The 20,761-nt window shown below is 46.8% G+C and overlaps 1 protein-coding gene across 4 annotated transcripts in view; it reads right to left on the bottom strand.

Annotated features, from left to right (window-relative positions):
• The window catches only part of LOC142750030 (cAMP-dependent protein kinase catalytic subunit alpha), a 51,630-nt gene extending 31,290 nt beyond the window's left edge, over positions 1–20,340 (bottom strand). The window contains exons 1-2 of one of the 4 annotated variants that reach the window (XM_075858745.1): positions 20,063–20,340; positions 14,972–15,079 (exon numbers count right to left, since the gene is read on the bottom strand). In XM_075858745.1, coding sequence (XP_075714860.1) covers positions 14,972–15,017 — 46 coding nt within the window. In that variant the 5' untranslated portion in view covers positions 15,018–15,079; positions 20,063–20,340. Of the gene's footprint in view, positions 1–3,372; positions 3,860–14,971; positions 15,080–20,062 lie in introns of those variants that run through there. The other 3 variants (XM_075858747.1, XM_075858748.1, XM_075858750.1) reach the window with 3 other exon arrangements.
• Positions 20,341–20,761: the final 421 nt, after the last annotated feature.

Here is a 20,761-nt window from a genome sequence, read left to right as displayed (position 1 = left end):
GCCCGCGGCCATTGAGCGCCGCGGGCATAAAACACGCTTTCTCCTGCCTCCCATTGAAGTCAATGGGAGGTCGGAGGCGGAAGCGCCCGAAGATAGGGCATGTCGCTTCTTTTTCCCGCGAGGCAGTTTTACTGCTCGCGGGAAAAAGACGCCGACGCCTCCCATTGAAATCAATGGGAGGCGTTCTTGGGCCGTTTCTGCCGAGTTTTGCGACGCGGTTTCCGCGTCAAAAAACTCGGCAAAAGACCCCGTGTGAACATAGCCTTAAGGTGTTTTTGGAGTGGTTTATCTATGGACTATGAAAAAACAGCTCAAGTGACATGCTCCTTTTTACACGCGTTTTTTTTTTTTAAAAACAGCAGTGAAAAAAAACCGCGGCGTCTGAACAGAACGCAGTCTTTCCCATTGAATTCAATTTGCAAACGTTTGTAGGCGTTCACCTATAGTTTCTTTTAGGCGTATTTCAGGGCGTTTACGACCCGAAATACGCCTGAAAACCATGCATGTGAACATACCCTAAGGTCTCATGCACACAACCGTAGTGGTGTGCACGACCCATGATTTGCGGCTCGGACGCCCGCAGAGTCACCCGCAGGCCGCCCGCAAATCACGGGACGTGCACATGGCCGTGTACATTCATTTCAATGAGCCTGGACCGTAATAAGACATGTCCTATCTTTTTGCGGTCCAGGCTCCCGGGCAATGAGTGGACCGTGGAAACCAGTCGTGTGCATGGGCCCATAGAAACGAACAGGACTGCAATTCACCCGCAGATTTGCGGGTGAATTGCGGCCGCAAAAACACATTTGTGTGCATGAGGCCTAAGTCTCCCCCGTCACGGTGGACTCTCCGAGCTCAGAAGCAGGAAATCACACAGAAGTCAAAATCTCTAGAGACGGACTGCTCACTGCGGCCTGTGGAGAGTCAAAGACGTCTTAAAGGGCCAGAGCTTTTATATTTTGGTTTTCTACTACTTCATGAGGGGATAAGTCCCCTAAATTACCCTTCAGGCTAGAGAGAACGGCAAATAATCTGAATGACAACGCATCTCCATTTGTTACACATTTGCCCCCCCCCCAGGTCTTCTTTGTTATACACAGATCGCACATTACTTTCAATCCCTCTCATTCTTGTACAATTTTTCCCTTGTGTAGTTTTATTCCTCGCGCCATGTTCTCATTCTTTCTGCCCAAGACGAGGGTAGGGGACGTTTACTATAGAGGCGCAGTAGAAATTCCTTCCGTTGACCATTTCATTATTTGCGGCATCAAGTACATAGTTAGTAGTCACCCGGACAGGACGTTAAATGTTGCTAGGCAACCAAACCACATACACTACTATGGGAGGGCTTAACAATAGAGATAAAAGCAGATTCTGCAAAAGATCCCAACCAATAGTCAAGAGGAATACAAAAACATCAAAGCAGCTGAAAATAAGACGCCGATGTCCGAAAACCATTATACCTGCAAACAATAAGGAGCTAAAGATTCAGCACATTCGCTTACAACTGGCGTCACACGTGGTGAATATGGGCACAGTCTGATCATACTAAGCGGTTTATCAGTTACATCCGTTTCTGGGAAAAAGTAGTAGACACCCAATATGGCCACCATTACATCTCCCACACGGGGTCTGGATCCCGATATGGAAAACGTATGGCCAGCCGCAGCGAGTGGAACTTGTGACCCTCGCGACGCCGGTACAAAAAAGGTACCATACCCTCTTAACTCCCCTATATTGCTCGGTCAGCAATTTCGAGGCCTCAAAACTGCTGACAGATTCCCCTTTAAGGGGCACGGACCGGCAGAGGTTTGTCAGTTTACCTCCACGACCAGCTGTTATTGCCTGATGCAGCTACTACAAAAATTTCTCCTTCAGCGACCATTGCAGGGAAAATGTAGTCTCTCGCCGACAATTTGTATAAAAACGCCAATCACGTAGAACATGCACAAGCCAGAAAACCTCTCCTCGTGTGTGTACTGGGGTAATTCGTGACTATATTGCAGGAACCCATCCCAACCCTGCGAGCACCACTCTTCACTACAGGAGTGCGCCCCCATTACTTTGACATACCTTGAAATATAGTAGAGTGACATAAGCCTTTATGCATCCTGTAGGAAATGGCGCGGAGACTGTACCCCAAAATTTTCAGCGTCCAGGGGCATTCTTATAAACCCACATTCACACGGCACGGATTCGCCATAGTCAAATCCGCCGTGGATTCAAGATGATCTGCGGCTGAAACGGTTTCGTTTGCAGATCCGCATGAGCATTAGCCGCATTGTAATTCTATAGTCAACCTGCGGCCTTTCAGCGCAAAACCCGCTGCCATAATGACCATGCGGATAATGTGGATTATTCCAGAGCGTGTGAAAGGGGCATAAAACGCCCATTGTGAACGGATTCGGTCAGGAATTAGGCGCAGAATCCTCACCGTGTAAACATGGCCACAATCGCCTTAAAAATTTCAGCCTGGCCACTAAAAAAAAAAGCTCCCTGTACCTGGAGATAAGAACTTTCTATAAATTCCTTCCACAAGGTCCTAACAAGGTGACGCTGGCAGTGTGGCCACTTAACCCCTGCAGGGTGCTGCGGAGCGTGCTGGCATGGGGAACACAGCTCGCTATTTTTAGCAATTTTATTATATAACCATAGACCCACCCTTACAGGCTATAGCCACACCTGGCGGCGGCATAGGCAAACCATTGAGGCAGCTATGCCCATCCAGTGTCCGGGAGTGAGGGGTTTTACTAGGTAAGGGCATTCACATTATACGACATCCAGTGTCGAGCGCTTCCCTCGCAGCGCAGGGTGACATTGTGACACTGAAAACACACTGATAAAACCCAGTGGAACAACACAGGAAGCTGCAAGGAAAGATTAAACTGCAGAGCATCGCAGAGCAGCGTGTGACACCACAGATTGCAGAGCATTGCACAAACAGAAAGTTATTTTAACCAAACATTAAGAGGGTGCGATAACAGCGGCATGCAGGGCATTGCGTATGGTAGCCGCAGGCATGCCAGAAAAAGTAAGGCAGAGCATTGCATGACAAGCGTACGACAAGCACTCCGCAGACTGTCTACAAAGTGATTAAAACAATGCTATACTACTAGCATGGACAGGAGCAGAACATCGTAACCGTTCAGAAGGCAAATAGCGCTCCAGGCAGAGCGTTGCACAATATTAACGATTTTATGTCGCAGAACATTACGTCTCTGCCCCATGGCATTTAGGCAAATCACTCAGAAGAGAAAAAAAAAACAAAAAACAAAAAACCACACACACTAGGCTCCAAAAACAAGCTCCGAAATAAGCGCACTGAGCAGTCAATCATGGCTCCCTACCCCGCAGAGCATCGCGCACACTCACTCTCCCGATCCCAGCTCAGTACATTGCTAGGCAGGCTGGGCGGCTGAGGACTGCTGGGGGGTACCGGTTCCCTTCCCGATGCTGGAGTGCGGGGTCCGCGGCTGAAGACGCGCGAGGCAAAGCTCTCCAACTTCTGCAGAGCCGACATCCTGGAGCCACAACTCAAGTGAGGACTAGTGAAGCTGCCGACATTCAGAGCAGGAGGAAAGGTGGACTGAAGGAATAGACAGGTGCTCAGGTAAAGTGTTAGTGGTAGAACAAGAAGACGTGTAAGGTAACGGGGTGCTGGAGGAGGATGGTGGGCAACAAGATGGGTCTACAGAGGGGGATATGGTGGGCAGGCATGGCAGAAAGAACTTGAGAGAAAAGGAGCAAGTGGAAGAGGACAGAGAGTAACACAGAAGACGGAGAGAAAGACCATGTCAAGAATTAGGGAGAGGTAGGGAGGGAGCGCACTTCAATGAAGAAGCTGCAGGGCAAAGTGAGTGGTATAGAAGCAATGTACTAAGCATGCGAGACAGGAGGAGGCAAGACAGGACACGGAGAGACAGATGCACCACCGCTGAGAGAGTGCCAGGCAAAAGAAGCAGAGAGAGAGAGCTTGCCCTCTTATCAGTTGGTTGCAGGACTCTCTTGTTGACAGGGGGTGGAGGGGCAGTCTTGATAAAAAAAAAAAAAAAAGGGAGGAGTGTGGGTAGACGAGACCGACCTGGAGAGGAGAGAGGAGGGAGAGACAACTTGAAGAAGCAATGTGGTGAGTGAAGACAAAGAGAAGGTGAGAGGCCGAGTACTGGACGGAGAAATGAGATTGTCGGGGGTGGGGTTAAAAAAAAAAAAAAGGAAGAGCAGGTCAAAGATGAAGGTGACGACAAACAATGAGGTCAGGGATTTAGGTAAAAAGCACACAGACTACAGATTATGAGAAGTTAGGACGGTGGGATGGGCCATGCTTGCAGAAAGATGGTAGCATTCACCTTTACAAAAAAGCACCCCAGAAAAAGGATTGTGTAACCAACCACGAAGCTACAATGACTAAAAGATGGATCCCCAGCAGACATGGGTCCATACAGAAGATTGGTTCCTCTACTTTCATCTATTTGGGAATCTAGCAAATACAAACAGAAAGGGATGGGGCACCATTATGTTTTGTGGGCTCTAACGGAGCCCTGTGTATGTATAGAAAGGGTTTTATATATATATATATATATATATATATATATATATATATATACACACACACACACACACACACACACACAGTGAAGGAAATAAGTATTTGATCCCTTGCTGATTTTGTAAGTTTGCCCACTGTCAAAGACATGAACAGTCTAGAATTTTTAGGCTAGGTTAATTTTACCAGTGAGAGATAGATTATATATAAAAAGAAAAACTGAAAATCACATTGTCAAAATGATATATATTTATTTGCATTGTGCACAGAGAAATAAGTATTTGATCCCCTACCAACCATTAAGAGTTCAGCCTCCTCCAGACCAGTTACACGCTCCAAATCAACTTGGTGCCTGCATTAAAGACAGCTATCTTAAATGGTCACCTGTATAAAAGACTCCTGTCCACAGACTCAATTAATCAGTCTGACTCTAACCTCTACAACATGGGCAAGACCAAAGAGCTTTCTAAGGATGTCAGGGACAAGATCATAGACCTGCACAAGGCTGGAATGGGCTACAAAACCATAAGTAAGACGCTGGGTGAGAAGGAGACAACTGTTGGTGCAATAGTAAGAAAATGGAAGACATACAAAATGACTGTCAATCGACATCGATCTGGGGCTCCATGCAAAATCTCACCTAGTGGGGTATCCTTTATCCTGAGGAAGGTGAGAGCTCAGCCGAAAACTACACGGGGGGAACTTGTTAATGATCTCAAGGCAGCTGGGACCACAGTCACCAAGAAAACCATTGGTAACACATTACGCAGTAATGGATTAAAATCCTGCAGTGCCCGCAAGGTCCCCCTGCTCAAGAAGGCACATGTACAGGCCCGTCTGAAGTTTGCAAATGAACATCTGGATGATTCTGAGAGTGATTGGGAGAAGGTGCTGTGGTCAGATGAGACTAAAATTGAGCTCTTTGGCATTAACTCAACTCGCCGTGTTTGGAGGAAGAGAAATGCTGCCTATGACCCAAAGAACACCGTACCCACTGTCAGGCATGGAGGTGGAAACATTATGTTTTGGGGGTGTTTCTCTGCTAAGCGCACAGGACTACTTCACCGCATCAATGGGAGAATGGATGGAGCCATGTACCGTCAAATCCTGAGTGACAACCTCCTTCCCTCCACCAGGACATTAAAAATGGCTCGTGGCTGGGTCTTCCAGCACGACAATGACCCGAAACATACAGCCAAGGCAACAAAGGAGTGGCTCAAAAAGAAGCACATTAAGGTCATGGAGTGGCCTAGCCAGTCTCCAGACCTTAATCCCATCAAAAACTTATGGAGGGAGCTGAAGATCCGAGTTGCCAAGCGACAGTCTCGAAATCTTAATGATTTACAGATGATCTGCAAAGAGGAGTGGGCCAAAATTCCATCTAACATGTGTGCAAACCTCATCATCAACTACAAAAAACGTCTGACTGCTGTGCTTGCCAACAAGGGTTTTGCCACCAAGTATTAAGTCTTGTTTGCCAAAGGGATCAAATACTTATTTCTCTGTGCACAATGCAAATACATATATATAATTTTGAGTATGTGATTTTCTGTTGTTTTTTTTAAATATAATCTATCTCTCACTGGTAAAATTAACCTAGCCTAGTAGGTGGAACAATCTGATTAAAGTTCTCTTGAGCAGAGTATTTGGATTGAGCCCAGTCCACCAGCTGTCTCCCTGCCAGGGGTCTGCTTTCTTATCTGCCTGCACCGCCTGGTACGACATGGTTTATACACTGACAAATGTGAAGACCTCAGTGTAGCCACATAATACCTGGGCAGAGGGTCCTTCTTCCACACAGGATTATAAAGAAGAGCTCTATTATAACATTTTGAGAATACGTCAATCTTCGCATCACTTGCGGCATGAACTAAAGTTCTGAAAAGGTGAGTAGACCCGGGTACTATCCTGAACGAACGACGAACCACAATTTAGGAGATTTGAGCAAATTAGATTTTTGCATGACATTTTTACATTACTCCACTGTACTGCCCTTGGTCATATGTTCCTTGCTATGTGGTATACAGGGAGGTCCGGCACCCCTGGTATATATATGTACCTGCTCTATAACATCAAGTACGCCGCATAGTCTGCAGGGATGAGCTCAGGTCCAGCCTGATGGGATCAAGAGCAAACATGAGATCTTCCGATGACCTTGTCAATGTTCCAATGGCACAGGTGAACACGCAGGCTATTCTCCGCAGCAATACAGGTAACTTATAATGGAGGTCATACTGGATGTGCGCAGTGTGTATACCGAAAACATGTACCCAGACTAGACGCAGGCCAAGGAAAAAAAGGAGAAAAAAAACACACCGTAGCGTCTTATTACGACCGATGCGTATAAGAGGTAGTACAGGTCAATGGTGCACAGTTCTGGCGAGGTGCTTATAAAAAGACCAAACTTTAAGGGATTATCCGAAGAAAAAAAAAAAAGGTAAGAAATCCCCCATGGGATAGTAATAAGAACGTTCATAGACGACAACCTAAAGTTACGAGCCAGTGACAAATTTCTGTCTGACTCCTGGAATTTGTCCAGCCCTGGTCTACACAGAAGAGGGACCAGCGGAGGACCCCAACCGAAGATCACTTTCCTCTCAGATTCTTAGGGCTCGACCACATGCTGGGGAATCGCCGCATATTTTCCATCCGGAATTGCGGACAGAAAATACAGTAGCAGCAACGTGAGCGAGATTTAACAAATCCCATCCACACGCTGCGTAACTATTCCGACCAGAAATTGACCTGCGTATTTCTCGGACTGCAGCGTGCAAATTTCTGCTGCGGATAGTGGACTGAATCGCTGCGTTTTTCAGGAGATGTCACCATCCCCCAACATTGAGAAAAACGCTGCAAAATATGCACCATTTTCTGCAGTCAAAAACGCAGGAAATGGTGCGTTTTTGCCGCAGCGGAATGTCTGCTACTTTCAACGGAATTGCTGCAGAAATTTTCTGCAGCAATTCCGTTACGTGTGGACAAGTCCTTACATTCCGGGACATACACTGAACATCCACAACCCCCAACCCAAGGAATGAGACATGATATGCTACACACTATTTACAGAGAACCCTTTCACTCATACCAATGATGAGACACTGGGACCATTTTTGGTGAAGGTCCCTTTAAAATTTCGTGGACATTTTTATCCGTTTACTTCCGTATCTGGTCTCTCGTAGCCTGTCCTCTGGACCTTACTTCAATGTTATGTTCTCATTAGTGTGAAGGGGCATTTCTTTTAGGGGGTATAATCTATGCGAAATCCCTGGTGGCAAAACAAAGTCACCTGGGAGTAATAGAATAAATGAATATTTAGTGTATTGTCCATTGCTCAGCAGCAGAACAAAGATGAGATCAGACGGAGGCCATTCATTTAGTGAATCAGTAAAAATCTCTCTCCACTGCCACCTATGGGTGGCACCCTGTCAGTGATCTGCAACTTGTGGCACTCCAGGTGTTGTGAAACTACAACTCCAATTCTGGGAGTTGCAGTTTCACAGCAGCGGAAGAAATCTAGATTGACTTGACTTGCTATGGTCTGCAACGTAGGATCTTGACCTCGGCCGAGTTGACCCGTTGCAGATTTTACACTTTGCAATGCAAAAGGGTGAGACCTGCGGCAGATCTGCGACGTGCAAGACTTAAAGAGCCAGACCCCCACCACCACTCTAAGTGACAAACATAATACACATGACCTGTGGAGTCACATGGTGTATCACATGATCCCGCAGGCTGCAGCTGCCAGTCAGATTTTTACTTCTAGCAGCCTGGCAATAAGAACATGAATAGACCTCAATGTCAACCCAAAAAGTTGGGGTTAGTTTGGGGATAGACTATCACTGGTGATGACCCTGCTGCCGCCATGTCACATACCGACAAGGACAGCTGTAGCATCTCTAGTGTGGGGACCTCAAACAGATTCTTAGAGCTCAATCCTCAGCTTTCCTTTGAGTGAGACACAGGGAAAGCCCCGAGCCGTATTGTTATAGGAGCCTCCAAGGTTCTTCCATCCAAAAATAGTTTTATTCGATTAACGAGGTAACAATATGCACATCACGCAAAACTTTCACTTTTCTTCATTTCCTAGAACGAGTGTTACACAGAAGTTGAGTTCACACTTATACCACAGCGCCACCTAGTGGAACTGCTGCCTGTGGAAATTTCCAACCCTGGTGGAGTGTCAGAGAGGGGATGCTTGATTTATAGCCAGCGTTACCTGTAAGCAACCACTCCCAGGAGCGGCGAGGTCATGCACTGTGTACACACAAACATTCTGCCTTCCTCTATCACAGGCCTTCCTTTCACTACTAGTCTCATCCAGCTAACAACATGCCCACTGTCCGACTGCCATCCTCACCCAGGATCACACCTCTTCCCATCTAGAGTCTATTAATCGTTAATGGAAAAAGAAACAGGGTTAGGGCCTATTCAGACGAACGTTGTTTACGTCCGTGTGACAGCCGGTTTTTTTAACGCCCGTTACACAGCTACATGTATTTCAATACGGCCCTTGCTCAGATTTTTTTACTCTTAGTTTAGGATGCCGAACGATTGCTGTTGTAGACTTTCCCCAATTGAGCTCAATGGGGAAGTGAAATTCCGCAACTAAATGTTGCGATTTTTGTGGCTGAAAAACTGAGTACACAGCAAAAAAACGCAAGTAAAGAAAAAAAAAGTCCATACTCCTCTCCCCTGCCGTTCCCACAGCGACGCGTCCCTCCTCCCGGTCTGGACTCCGTGCTGCCGGCCTCCTGGTATTACGTTTTATCCCATGTGACCGCTGCAGCCAATAATAGGCTGCAATGGTCACATGGGGGAAAAGGTCATTCCAGGAGGCCGGTAGCACGGAGACCAGACGGGCAGGAGGGAAGCGTCGTTGTGGAAGAACAGGAAGAGGCGGGCATGGACGTTTTTTTATCCTTTTATCTGAAGCTCGGCAGCGACAAATTCGAATGAAAGTTCGCACCACATGAGACACGAGACAGGAGTTATCGGGGGCAGCTCTGCTATAAACCCACTGCCAAATAGAGGTTATTAGTGGGGATCTTCATTTAAAACTTCCAGCAATCATCCAGAGCAAAGAGCGTCTCTCACTCTGGAGGACCCAGCATGTCTGTGCATTACATGGACAGCCCATTTATTCTAATGGAAAACTGTGTAACGCTTCGTTTCCCCTGTGGTGGCGCTGCAGGGGACTCAAACAATTGCTACCAGGTTCCCACACGGATTTCAGCTGATCACTGGAGATTCCAAGCAGCACGACATATTGGGATCAGTTTATTTTGCTGGCACCCTTCTAACTAAAAGGCATTGTCCAAAACAAACAACCCCTTTAAAGTAGATGGTTAAAAGTGATATGCAACTCCGTACTTCGCTGATATTGATTTTCTTCAGTGCTGGCCACTCATTACTTTGCTCCGTTAGTGCCCAGGTACGATCCAGTTAGCTAGATTGTCTATTGGTTTTTGAGGTAGTCTAAAATTCATTTCTTGTTTTAGCAGATGGTCAGGATGCTGCTATATCCCTTATCCTTTACACTGCAGCTCTGCTCACGAATAGCTTTAGATAAATACAAGCTCACCAGCAATAATAGATTGATTATAAACGGAAAGCAACTAATCTACCAGTAAGGGTCGGTTCACACCTGCGCTTGCCATTCCCTCGTTTTGCTCCGTCAGAGGAGCAGAAAAAGGGAATAACCGGAAGCGCCAGTTCCGTTTCACCACGAACGTCGACAGAACCCATTGAGCCTGGATCCTCAAGATACACATTAGGCCTTCAAAAAGGGATACATGATTAGACATGAGAACTACTGAAGAGTTCTGTGAGACAGCGAATATATAGACATCGTAGAAGATATTGAATAAGGTTAGGCGGACCTTGAGCGGATACTCATCCCTCTCGGATTCCCAAAACCCCTTTGGTACTGCTCAATTTCGGTGACTGGGAAACATGTACAGGTAATACAAAGCTCCATTGCCTCTTGATCTTGGCCACTAGAGGGAGCTATGGAGCTTACAGCATACTGTTATACATGTCAAGTAATCCGTGAGCTCCCTCTAGTGGTGGCTGCAGGCTGCCAACAACTTATGTTTTGAATCTGTGTCTGCAGAGGATTTGGAGCTCTGTACCAGAAAAACAGCTGCAGCCGCTATCAAGATATACGACGAAACTAATCACCTAAAAACGAGAAGATGATAAAAGGTGGAGATTCGCATTAAATCAAGTGAACACAACAGATATCGGTAAGCACAATGTGTTGTGTACCCGCTGCCCCCTCCGCAGCTAAACATCCTATATTCCAGGGATTACTGAGAAGTTTATATTACAGGGAAAATCCTTGACATTCTGCAGAATCTCTGGTGATGGAGCCGCACATAGTAACTCAGCACTCTACATTAACCGCTTCACAACCAGGGAGTTTCCTGCCTTCATGACCAGGACAGACCTCACATTATTTTATTATAGTCATTCCCTCGCCTCCATACACATTTCACCATGTTACTTCAACCAATGACCATACCAACGCACTTTATCCTGGGTCTGACACAGCTGTAACGCGGAGGCAGCCATTTTGATTGTAAACAAACCGCCAAGACGGTATGCCAGTCATCAGATATTCAATGTCTATGCGGAGCTTCAACCAGAGTATCTATAAGATATTCATACAGTATTAGCAGAGCGCTATCCCTGGCAGCCGCATAGATCGTGAATGGAGCGGAGGCCGCGCACGTGGAGTACCGCCGCATTCACATAGGGCACTCTGATTCCCATTCTTGGGATCGGTGAGCGACACAGCCTGGGCGACGGCTCCATTCACTGCCTATGGGGCTGCCGGGGATACCCCAATCCTACAGTATCACAGAGATTAGTTACACCAGGAGCCTGGCTGCAGTTTATCTACCCTTTTGAAATAACATTCATTACAGTTGAAGATTTCAGTCTGGAATTTTGACCTGCCTGCACGCCATTTGCCACCTTTTTCGGCTGCGGCCATTGAGCACCGCGGGCAAAAAATGCAGCGAAGAGCACTTTCTCTGCCTCCTAATGAAAGCAATGGGAGGCAAAACTCAGTGTGAACAGGGCCGGAGTCTTTTCATTTGGGGTTTTCAATCTTAGACATTTATAGCATATCCAGACGGATATGCCATAAATGTCCAAGAGATGTGGGTACGACCTCTGGGACTCACACCTAACTATAGAAAAGGGCTCCCTGACCCTCCCTTCTCCTGTTGTCGCTGGGCCCTGGCCACTGAGTTCAGGTTGGTCGGAAGTACGGAGATAGTCAAGCATTTTACGCGGTTTCCATAGCTCCCATTCACTTCCTGAAACAGCATAGCCTCGCAAGCTCAGCTGTTTCTGTGCCTCCAGCTACTTCATAACTCAGTGGCCAAAACCGAGCAACAGAAGATAAGACGGGGGTCATGGGACCCCGTTTCTAGATATCGGTTCGGGTCCCAGATGTGAGACCCGCATCTATCTGACATTTATGGCATATCCTGTGGATATGCCATAAATATCGGGGATGGGAATGGTGTTGTCAGATCTTACACCACCGAGTCGGCTTAAAATATGCCAGTTCTACATGGTCAATGAATGCAGAAATCTTCTAGTCCTCATAGAGTCTGTGTCCAACCCCCCAGACAGGGGGCAGGGCGAGGTTTGACAACCGTTCCCAAACTCTCCCTGCAGATAGGCAACCCACCGAAGTATATCCACCAAGCAGAACCAGTGAAGACTCCAAATAAGTGACTTTAATGTGTAGAATCAGGGCCACACATGGCGACCCCCCCCCCCCCAACATGAGTAGCTGTTTCTGGGAAACAAGTCACTGAAGAATACACATCATATTGAAGAACACATGTATACCCCTATAATCAAATCACAGGAGGCAAATACATACAACCCCCAGACCACCATGATGTGCACAACCAGATATTGCCAGCGGTGTAGATGGTGCAGTGACTTTCCCACTGATAATGGGTCTGCAATCTCAACCATGTAGATCCCGGGACAATTATTTGTAGGCAGAAGGTGGATCTGGCCGGTGTATGGATCATAGTAACTCCCGCCTGCACTGTATAAGCGGACTATCTGGAATGCGATCCCATGGTGACCAGTCTTATACATAAAACCTCCCACAGGTGGCAATGAATCTAGTACCGTAGCGCTCGCACTCCTCTCGGTCCACAGGGGTCGAGGTGCTGGGCTGAGATGTAGCCAGTTTCCAGCGCCGAAAGATGCCCGCGGTGGAGGAGAGCATCGGCTATGTAGACGGAGCATCCGCTGTCAGTTGTTGCAATGCTCTGCAGAGCACTAAACAGGAGGTTGGTGAAGAGGGGGGGGGGGGCAGGAAGAGACGCAACTGCCCACTGCTGACCCTGCTGTGAGGGGACGGGCTAGCTATTTATAACTGCTAAAGGGGATTAACCCGGGATAAAAGCTCATTACAAGTGACCTGCATCGTGGCGCCATTAACCCATTGTTTACCAGGACTTGGGCAGTTTTGTCTGGTCATCTGTTAGGGCCCCCTACATTGCCCTTTTAACAGACTTACATTCCGGCACGTTACCCGTATATGTCTGCCATAGTCCCGATGCTTTGATTAATCCTCAGACGCGACTTACACAGAGACAGACTCCGTTAAATCCCCTCTCGCAAGAGACATGAACCGCTCATTGATTCTCACAATAATAACCTGTACACAAACCATCGTCGTCACAAATAGATTAACAAAAGGGAACGTGACGCCAGCCTGAAGAGTTACATAGGTTATGAGTGCCCGAGAGTTGCCACCTTACAGCCATGCAGACTGCACACACTAGACCCAGCCGGTTATTTGGCTCGTCCTCTCACAATATAGCAGCAGAGATGAAATGGGAAGCTCCAGACATGGTGCGACACAATGTACATGAATGGCAAAAGCAGCCCACAGCAACCAATAACAGCTCAGCTTTCATTTCTTTGACTGCTCTGGAAATATAAAAACTGCTCTTCGATTGGTTGCTATAAGTAACATGGCCAGTTTATTTTTCTTTAGACAGTTTTGATAAATGAGAGCCATGGCGAAGCCCAGACCAGACAATCCTAACTAGAGACTCAATGGTGAGGAATTCCTTCTAACCTTATTACTAAATAAAAAGAACCACGGATCCAAGTGAGAACCAGAATTAAAAAAAGATTGTCCGGTTTTAAGCAAATTAATGTTATTTATTGTGTAATGAAAAGTTATACAATTTTCCAATATACTTTCTGTATTAATTCCTCACGGTTTTCAACATCTCTGCTTGTTGTTATTCAGTTGGAACATCCATTGTTTACTTCCAGAGGATACAATTTTCTCCATGGTCATGTGATGGACACACAGGTGCACGGCTCGTTACAGCATGTATATCAGAGCTGTGTCTCCTAACGATCCCAGCACCTGTGTGTCCATCACATGACCATGGACAGAATTGTATCCACTGGAAGTAAACAATGAATGTTCCTGCTGAACAACAACAAGCAGAGATCTTGAAAACCGTGAGGAATTTATACAGAATATACATTGGAAAAATTGTATAACTTTTAATTATATTAATTATACAAAAAAAAAAACATTAAAAAGGATTTTCCGGTTTTAAAAAATTTAAAGGAAAGCAAATCCAATAGTCCGGAAATGCAGCATGTGTCAATTGCAGGCGTGCCGGATTCGTTTTAATGTATGAAAATGCAAGAATGAAGTATGGGCACATACGGACCGGCACAAAAAAAATAAAAAACACTCAATATATTCATCTCCATGGAGTAAAATCACAGGGAGCCGACCATGAACAGCTCATGGGTTGTAACAATGTACTGGCAGTATATGAATCAATCAAAAGGTCCCTTGGGCCACATTTAATGCATAGGTCCATATCAAAGATGAGATGTGACCCAACTATTCTCCCACACTACCTATGGACCAGTAGTGTCCCCAGGAGAGGACTACCACCAAATTCCAAACATGTCCTTCAGATAAAACCTTCAAACAACAACGTACAGTGATCAGTGACGTCCATCAAGTCCATAGAGGACGGAGATCCTACAGAATACATGAGATACTATCTAGATAAGTGGTCTACAACTCCCAGCATGCCCGGACCGCCACACACTGCTGGGACACGCTAGGAATTATAGTTTCACGACAGCTGGAGAACCACAGGTTGGAAACCACCATCTGGATTCTAGAGAATTCCAACACATCAACGGAGGGCTTGGTCCAATGCTGGGTACTAAACAGATAGTTCGATCTTTGATTTCAGATAAAACGCCTTTCATGAACACAGCTCTCCTGAAGACAGAGATGTCAAATTAACATAAATAAAGATGGCATCTATACCGTAGACCAGGCGTTTGTGGGTGACGTGAAATTAATAACTAGTCTAAAAAGATGTAGGATGTACTTACCACTTTCAATATCACCACCTTTCTTGGCCGTAGCGGCGTTGCCCATGGTGGGGGGCGGGCAGGACCTCTAGGATCAGGACAGGCGCCCCCCACCTATATTTCTAAAGCCTAAAATGACAAATCACAACGTTATCAATGTAGAAAACGAGATGGGTCTTTCTGTCTAGGAAATCTGGCCACAGACAAGAGATTTATATCAGTTTAATCGCTCAATCGCATCACAAACATTTACCAGAAACAACCGATGGACTAATCATACCAAGGAAGGGATATTCCCAGAATGGACAATTATTACCTATCTATAGGACAAGTGATAATGGTCTGATCGCTGGGACCCCACCAATTGTAATTAATGGGGTCCCAAACCCCCGTTCCTCCTTACTGCTGGACTTGGAACGAAGAAGTAGTCAAGCATGGGCGCAGCCGCTCCAATCAAAGTCTTCGGGAATGACGGAAATAACAGTACAGCCAAGTTCTCCTGATCGGTGAGGGTCCTCATGGTGTAGCCCCTAGCGATCAAACAGTTTTTACCTATCCTGTGGATAGGTGACAATTGTCGATTCTAGGAATACGCCTTTAACTACCAGTTAAAAAAAAAATAATCGAATATAAAAGATTCAAATTTTGACAGCGATGCAAGGAGATGTAAAGTCCCTCCATAAGCTTGCTCACCTACGTAGATATCCCTGTTCGAGCACGGGGGATCGGCTGCCATCTTGCTTCCTCTCCTGGGCTGGACCAGTAGGGCTGTTTGTGTACTAATATCGGCCCACAGTATTTGGAGCTAATGCAGGTGACACACAGATCACCCAAAGGCTACATACAGACGAGCGTCGGCAACCTCGGACGTGAAAAACAGACGTATTTCATGTCCGAGGTGCACCCGTGCGGGACGTGTTGTCACACATACCCTATAGACTAGAGTCTATGTAGGGATGAGCGACACGCAGTAACATAGGTTATGTCCTATTTTTTCACGACCCTCCACACGCTCTGTAGAAACAACGGTTGTGTGAACGGCCCCATTGTTTTAGCGGCCGTCACACGGACGCGATACAGGCTCGTTTGAAGGAGCCCTAAGAAAGTGTCACCCACAGGCCATAGCTGGTGTTATATCATGTCCTAAACATATTCAGGCTGCTGCTTAGCATCGGTCATGGAGGTATATACTGCAATATTGATGCTGCATGACTCAGGAGCGCCCGCTGAGAACAGAGGCCGATATCGGGAGCTTTATTTGTGCCCTGTATGCAAACGCCGGCTTCATTGTAAAAGCGCCATTACGCTTGTGCACAACAGCGTTAGCGCTTACCACACGCAAGAGCAGTGGCAACATGAGGGCATCTTTACAATAAGGCCATCATTCGCATACAGGGCACCCCCGGACATTGGCCTCTGTTCTCCCAAGTCACGGGTTATTTAACACTATTAGGGTCACTGTGTGGCTGGTACTCTTATGGGTAACAGTAAACCAGTTTCTGTGTTGTACCTAGTACAGGCCTGAGGGGGGCAGTGTATGACTGGCATTCTCTCTTTGGTGCTGTTTAAATTTCCCTTTCATTCACTGCCATCTCAGGCCCTACAATAGGTATAATGCAGTTCGTCAGTTTTACCCAGAGTGATCCTTTAAAGGGTAACTAAACTTTTTAACATCATAGCGACGTGAAGTTTTGATCAGTGTGGGGCCGAGCACGGAGACCACCACAGATCGCTAAAACGAAGCGGAAGAAGTGATCTAGCAAGCGCTGTCCTGCATAGTTTATGATCGGCTTTCCTCGGAGCAGTGTCCGAGCTCAATAGAAAGTCTATGAGACTGTACACCGCTCAGTCGGCTTTCCGAGGAAAACCGATCAGAAACTAAAGAGCACATCGCTCACTCAGTCAAAACTTTTTTTGAAAGAGTTTAGTTACCCTTTAAAGGGGTATTCCAATTAGAGATATTTATGGCATATCCCGGACCGGTACGCCAGGGAGAAAGTGGCGCGGTCTAGACGTGGCCATGCATGCGGTTTGCTCCATTGTAGTTTATGGGAGTTGCGAAGTGCCCCCCCAAAAAAGAACACCACCTGCCAGACTGGATGCTCTCATCCCCCTTTTGCATTGCAAAGGGTAAAATCCGCAATGAAAATCCGCGACATGTGCGCTCAGCCGAATTGCGGGCCTTGGACCAGAGAAGGTTGTGCACCCCTGAAATAGGGGGTCTCAAACCCATCATATAAACCCGTGAGCTACTCATTAGTCCATCTGCTGCTGTTGAGATCAAGGACAGGATCAGGAAGGTTGTGGGGCAGATTTATGAAATAGTGGGGTAACTCCCAGATTCCTGCTGTCCCTGGCACTAGTTCTGATAAATTTGCCCTGGTGGGCTTAGAAATTTGCTGCTGCTGCGACCTAACTTTTTTCTTTACTGAGGTCTATGGAAGTTATTATTGCGCGTTCAGAAAAAAAAAATCTTCTGCAGAATTCCTTCAGGAACTTTTTTGCCGCAGTTGTCACAGTATTTTCGCTGGCTGCCATGAAGCTAATGCAAGGACCGCGGGCAAAAGGCGCCGTGAAAAATGCCTGTAAACGAACGCCGTGGGTTTTTTCTGCTTCCCATTGATTTCAATGGGAGGTCAGAGGCGGGAGCTTCTGACATTTCTCTTTTTTTCGCTACACATTTTCTGCAACGCATTCTGTGGAAATTCTGCAGCATTTACAGTAGTCGCAAAGTCAATGAGATTTAGAAAATCTCATGCCCACGATGCGGAAAAAACGCAGCCAAAACGTTCATAAGTCGACCTGCAGACAGATTTTAAATCCGCAGCAAGTCAATTTATGCTACGTTTTTCTCATTGACTTCAACGGGGATGCAAAACCCGCAACAAATGGCCAAGTGTTCTTCCAGGCCGGCCCCCTAGGATGACGTTTCATCCCATGTGACTGCTGCAGCCAATCACAGGCTGAAGTGGTTACATGGGTTGGAGCGTCATCCCGAGAGGCCGGACTGCATGTCAACGGAGGGACGCATCACCGTGACGAATGCCAGGGTAAGTATAAACGTTTTGTGTTTTGTTTTTTTTTAACGCTGCTTTCCACATCGAAAAATCTGACCGAACAACTGCGGTGCAGTTTGTCGGACGGAATATGCTGCGGGTTCTAGGTCGGATACGCCGTGTAGTTTCACGCAGCGCATCAGACCCGCGAAAACCCGGCCTACATCCATCACTGCCAGACATATGCAATACGTCATGACTTTAAACACTTTCCGCGATTTAGAAAGGGCTAGAGCTTAGTATAATATTAAAGCACAGAATCTCAGTTTGCAAATGACACCAGACCCATAGGTGCTACACTTGGGGATCAGCACTCGTTTGAAGTTGGGGAGCAGGATGAAAAGTTTTACTTCCTGGTTTTGTGTCTCGGTAAGGGAGGAGTGGGGGAGGGGGGGGGGAAATCACAGCCGGTTAGGGTCCATTTATCTATATTGCAAATCCAAAACATAAAAACGACATGATCTGCGGCAGAAACCTGAGCCACTCCCCGTTTTCTGCACGTAGTCCTGTGATTGGCTGCAGCGGTCACATGGGATGAAACGTCATCCCAGCAGCCCGGACTGCAGGAAGAAGCAGAGAGTTCTGGGTAAGTATGATTTATTTTATTTTTTAAACAAAACCGCCGCAAAAGTCGTAACACTCGGCTTTCTGTTGCGGGTTTTGCACCCCCAACGGGGAAAACCTGCAACAGAAAATTAAAAAAACCGCTGCATAAATTGACATGGACTACAGGGGTAAGAATTTGAGCAGACCCCCTAGAACTCAACAGACCATTTGTTGCTTTGGAGGTTTACGGTAATCTGGATCACAGAGACCTCTGATTCTGGTGATTATGAGAAGATATGTAAAAAGTGACAGGTAGAAACTCTGCACATCTTAAAGGGGTATTCCGGTTACAACAATTACCCCCTATCCGTAGGGTAAGGGTTAACTTGGTGACCGGTGGGTGTCAGACAGCTCGGACCCCCACCGTTTACAAGAACGGGGAGCCCGAAAGGTTGCCCGAACAGAGAGGCAGGTCAGGTCGCTCATGCGCATTGCCGCTCCATTCATTCATTCTCTACGGCAGCGCCGGAAAAAGCCGAACACTGCACTCGGCTATCACCAGCGCTCTCATAGAGAACTAATGGGAACGGCAATGTGCATGAGCGTCCCGCCGCTCGGTTCAAACGGGGTTCTGGCAACTAAAGTCAATTTGTAAATTCATGACTTATCTTGTATTAATCGCAGAGCTGCATTAATAATACTGCAAGCTTCAGAGCTGAAATCTCCAAGTATGTCCTGCTTATGTAGAGATTGCTTTGGGGACTTACACCAGGCACTGTACATTTATTTGATATAGGAGAAAATAACTGCCCCCTGCATTATAGGAGTTCAGCGAAGTTGACAGAAATGTGTCTGACAACAAGCTTGCTGACTGTTTCCAGTATAAAACAGTAGCATTTTGAATGCAGCCTGCAATGTATGTAAATATCATCACATCAGTATATAAACTTTAAGATTACAGCCATCATTCATGATCACCTGCAAATATGACCTGTCAGATTTAGCACTTCTATTCCGGAACGATCGCCATCGCTGGCGTACTCATGTCAATATATATATATATATATATATTTTTTTATTCACACACTTGTCTGACTTGTAATCACTTATGAGTGGTGGTTGTTGCCATCACCTGGGAATTCTCCATGTTTGGTGATGCAAATATTTAATCGATGTGATTGTTGTGGATCGGATGGAGAATCTACGATCAGTAAGTGCAGATCTCCGATAATGAACACACCCGGGAGCGATCGTGTGATCACCGCCACTACAGGCCGGACCATCCCGTGATTACCTCCAGTCAGTAGCTGTCTGTTTAGGCCTCTCTGCCTCCTGTCATCTCTCCCACAGCAGCGCCGCAGTCACACAGGCCTCGCCTCCCCCTCCTGTAATGACCGGCCGCCCGGAGCTCAGATCCCCTCGTATTCAGGCCCCGAGAAAACCCAAATCCCCCTCCCGCCTGTATCCCCGCTAGGACGTTCCACCCAGGCCTCTCCTCCCCCATAGTTACCGTAAATAACCGTCCGCACCTCGGGGTCTCCTCCTCGGGCGTTGACACGTCCAGAGCCGCAAACAGCCTCCCCTGTCACCTCTAGGACCCGCAGGCCGCGGAGCCTCTTTCCTCCTCCTATGCGATACCTCTAGGACCCCGCTCACCTGCTGGCCACGCCTTCACTTGGCGTCATTCAATAGGCGCCTGCCAATAGTCGCTGGAGTCCCTCCCAGGTGTCGGAGGAAGCAACCAATCAGAGACGCTTTCTTTCCCTTCACCGTTGACACCTCTTTCCGGCCGATAGTCCTGCCTCCTCCTCCCTTGTCACCCAGGAGACGGTGAACCTGACGTCACTTCGCGTAGAAACCAATGAGAGGGCGTGGGAATCATGAAGCTCCACCTCCGATAAATCGTCATTGGCTCACAACACGACTGAGTGACAGGGAAGTGGGCGGGGTATTGGGATGTGTCATTGACTGGGCTTAGCTCTACGGTGTACGTCAACGGACTATTTATAGCAACAGTTACTCCCCGCCTTTTAAAGGGGACGTTCTGTTTAACCCTGTAAGGAATCTATTGACAATGAGTAGTATTCAGAATTAGGCGTGCCCTATGGAAAGGAATGAGTTAAAAGGACATTCTAATGTGAACTCCAATTGAAATAATATGACATTCTAACATTTCTAATGTAGAGAAGCTGAGTTGTTGTCTGTAGAA

Source organism: Rhinoderma darwinii, chromosome 3 (genome assembly GCF_050947455.1).
Source record: "Rhinoderma darwinii isolate aRhiDar2 chromosome 3, aRhiDar2.hap1, whole genome shotgun sequence".
NCBI classification, from domain to species: Eukaryota; Metazoa; Chordata; class Amphibia; order Anura; family Rhinodermatidae; genus Rhinoderma; species Rhinoderma darwinii.
Note: the sequence above shows the minus strand (reverse complement) of the source record. Positions and strands in the feature narration are given on the sequence as shown.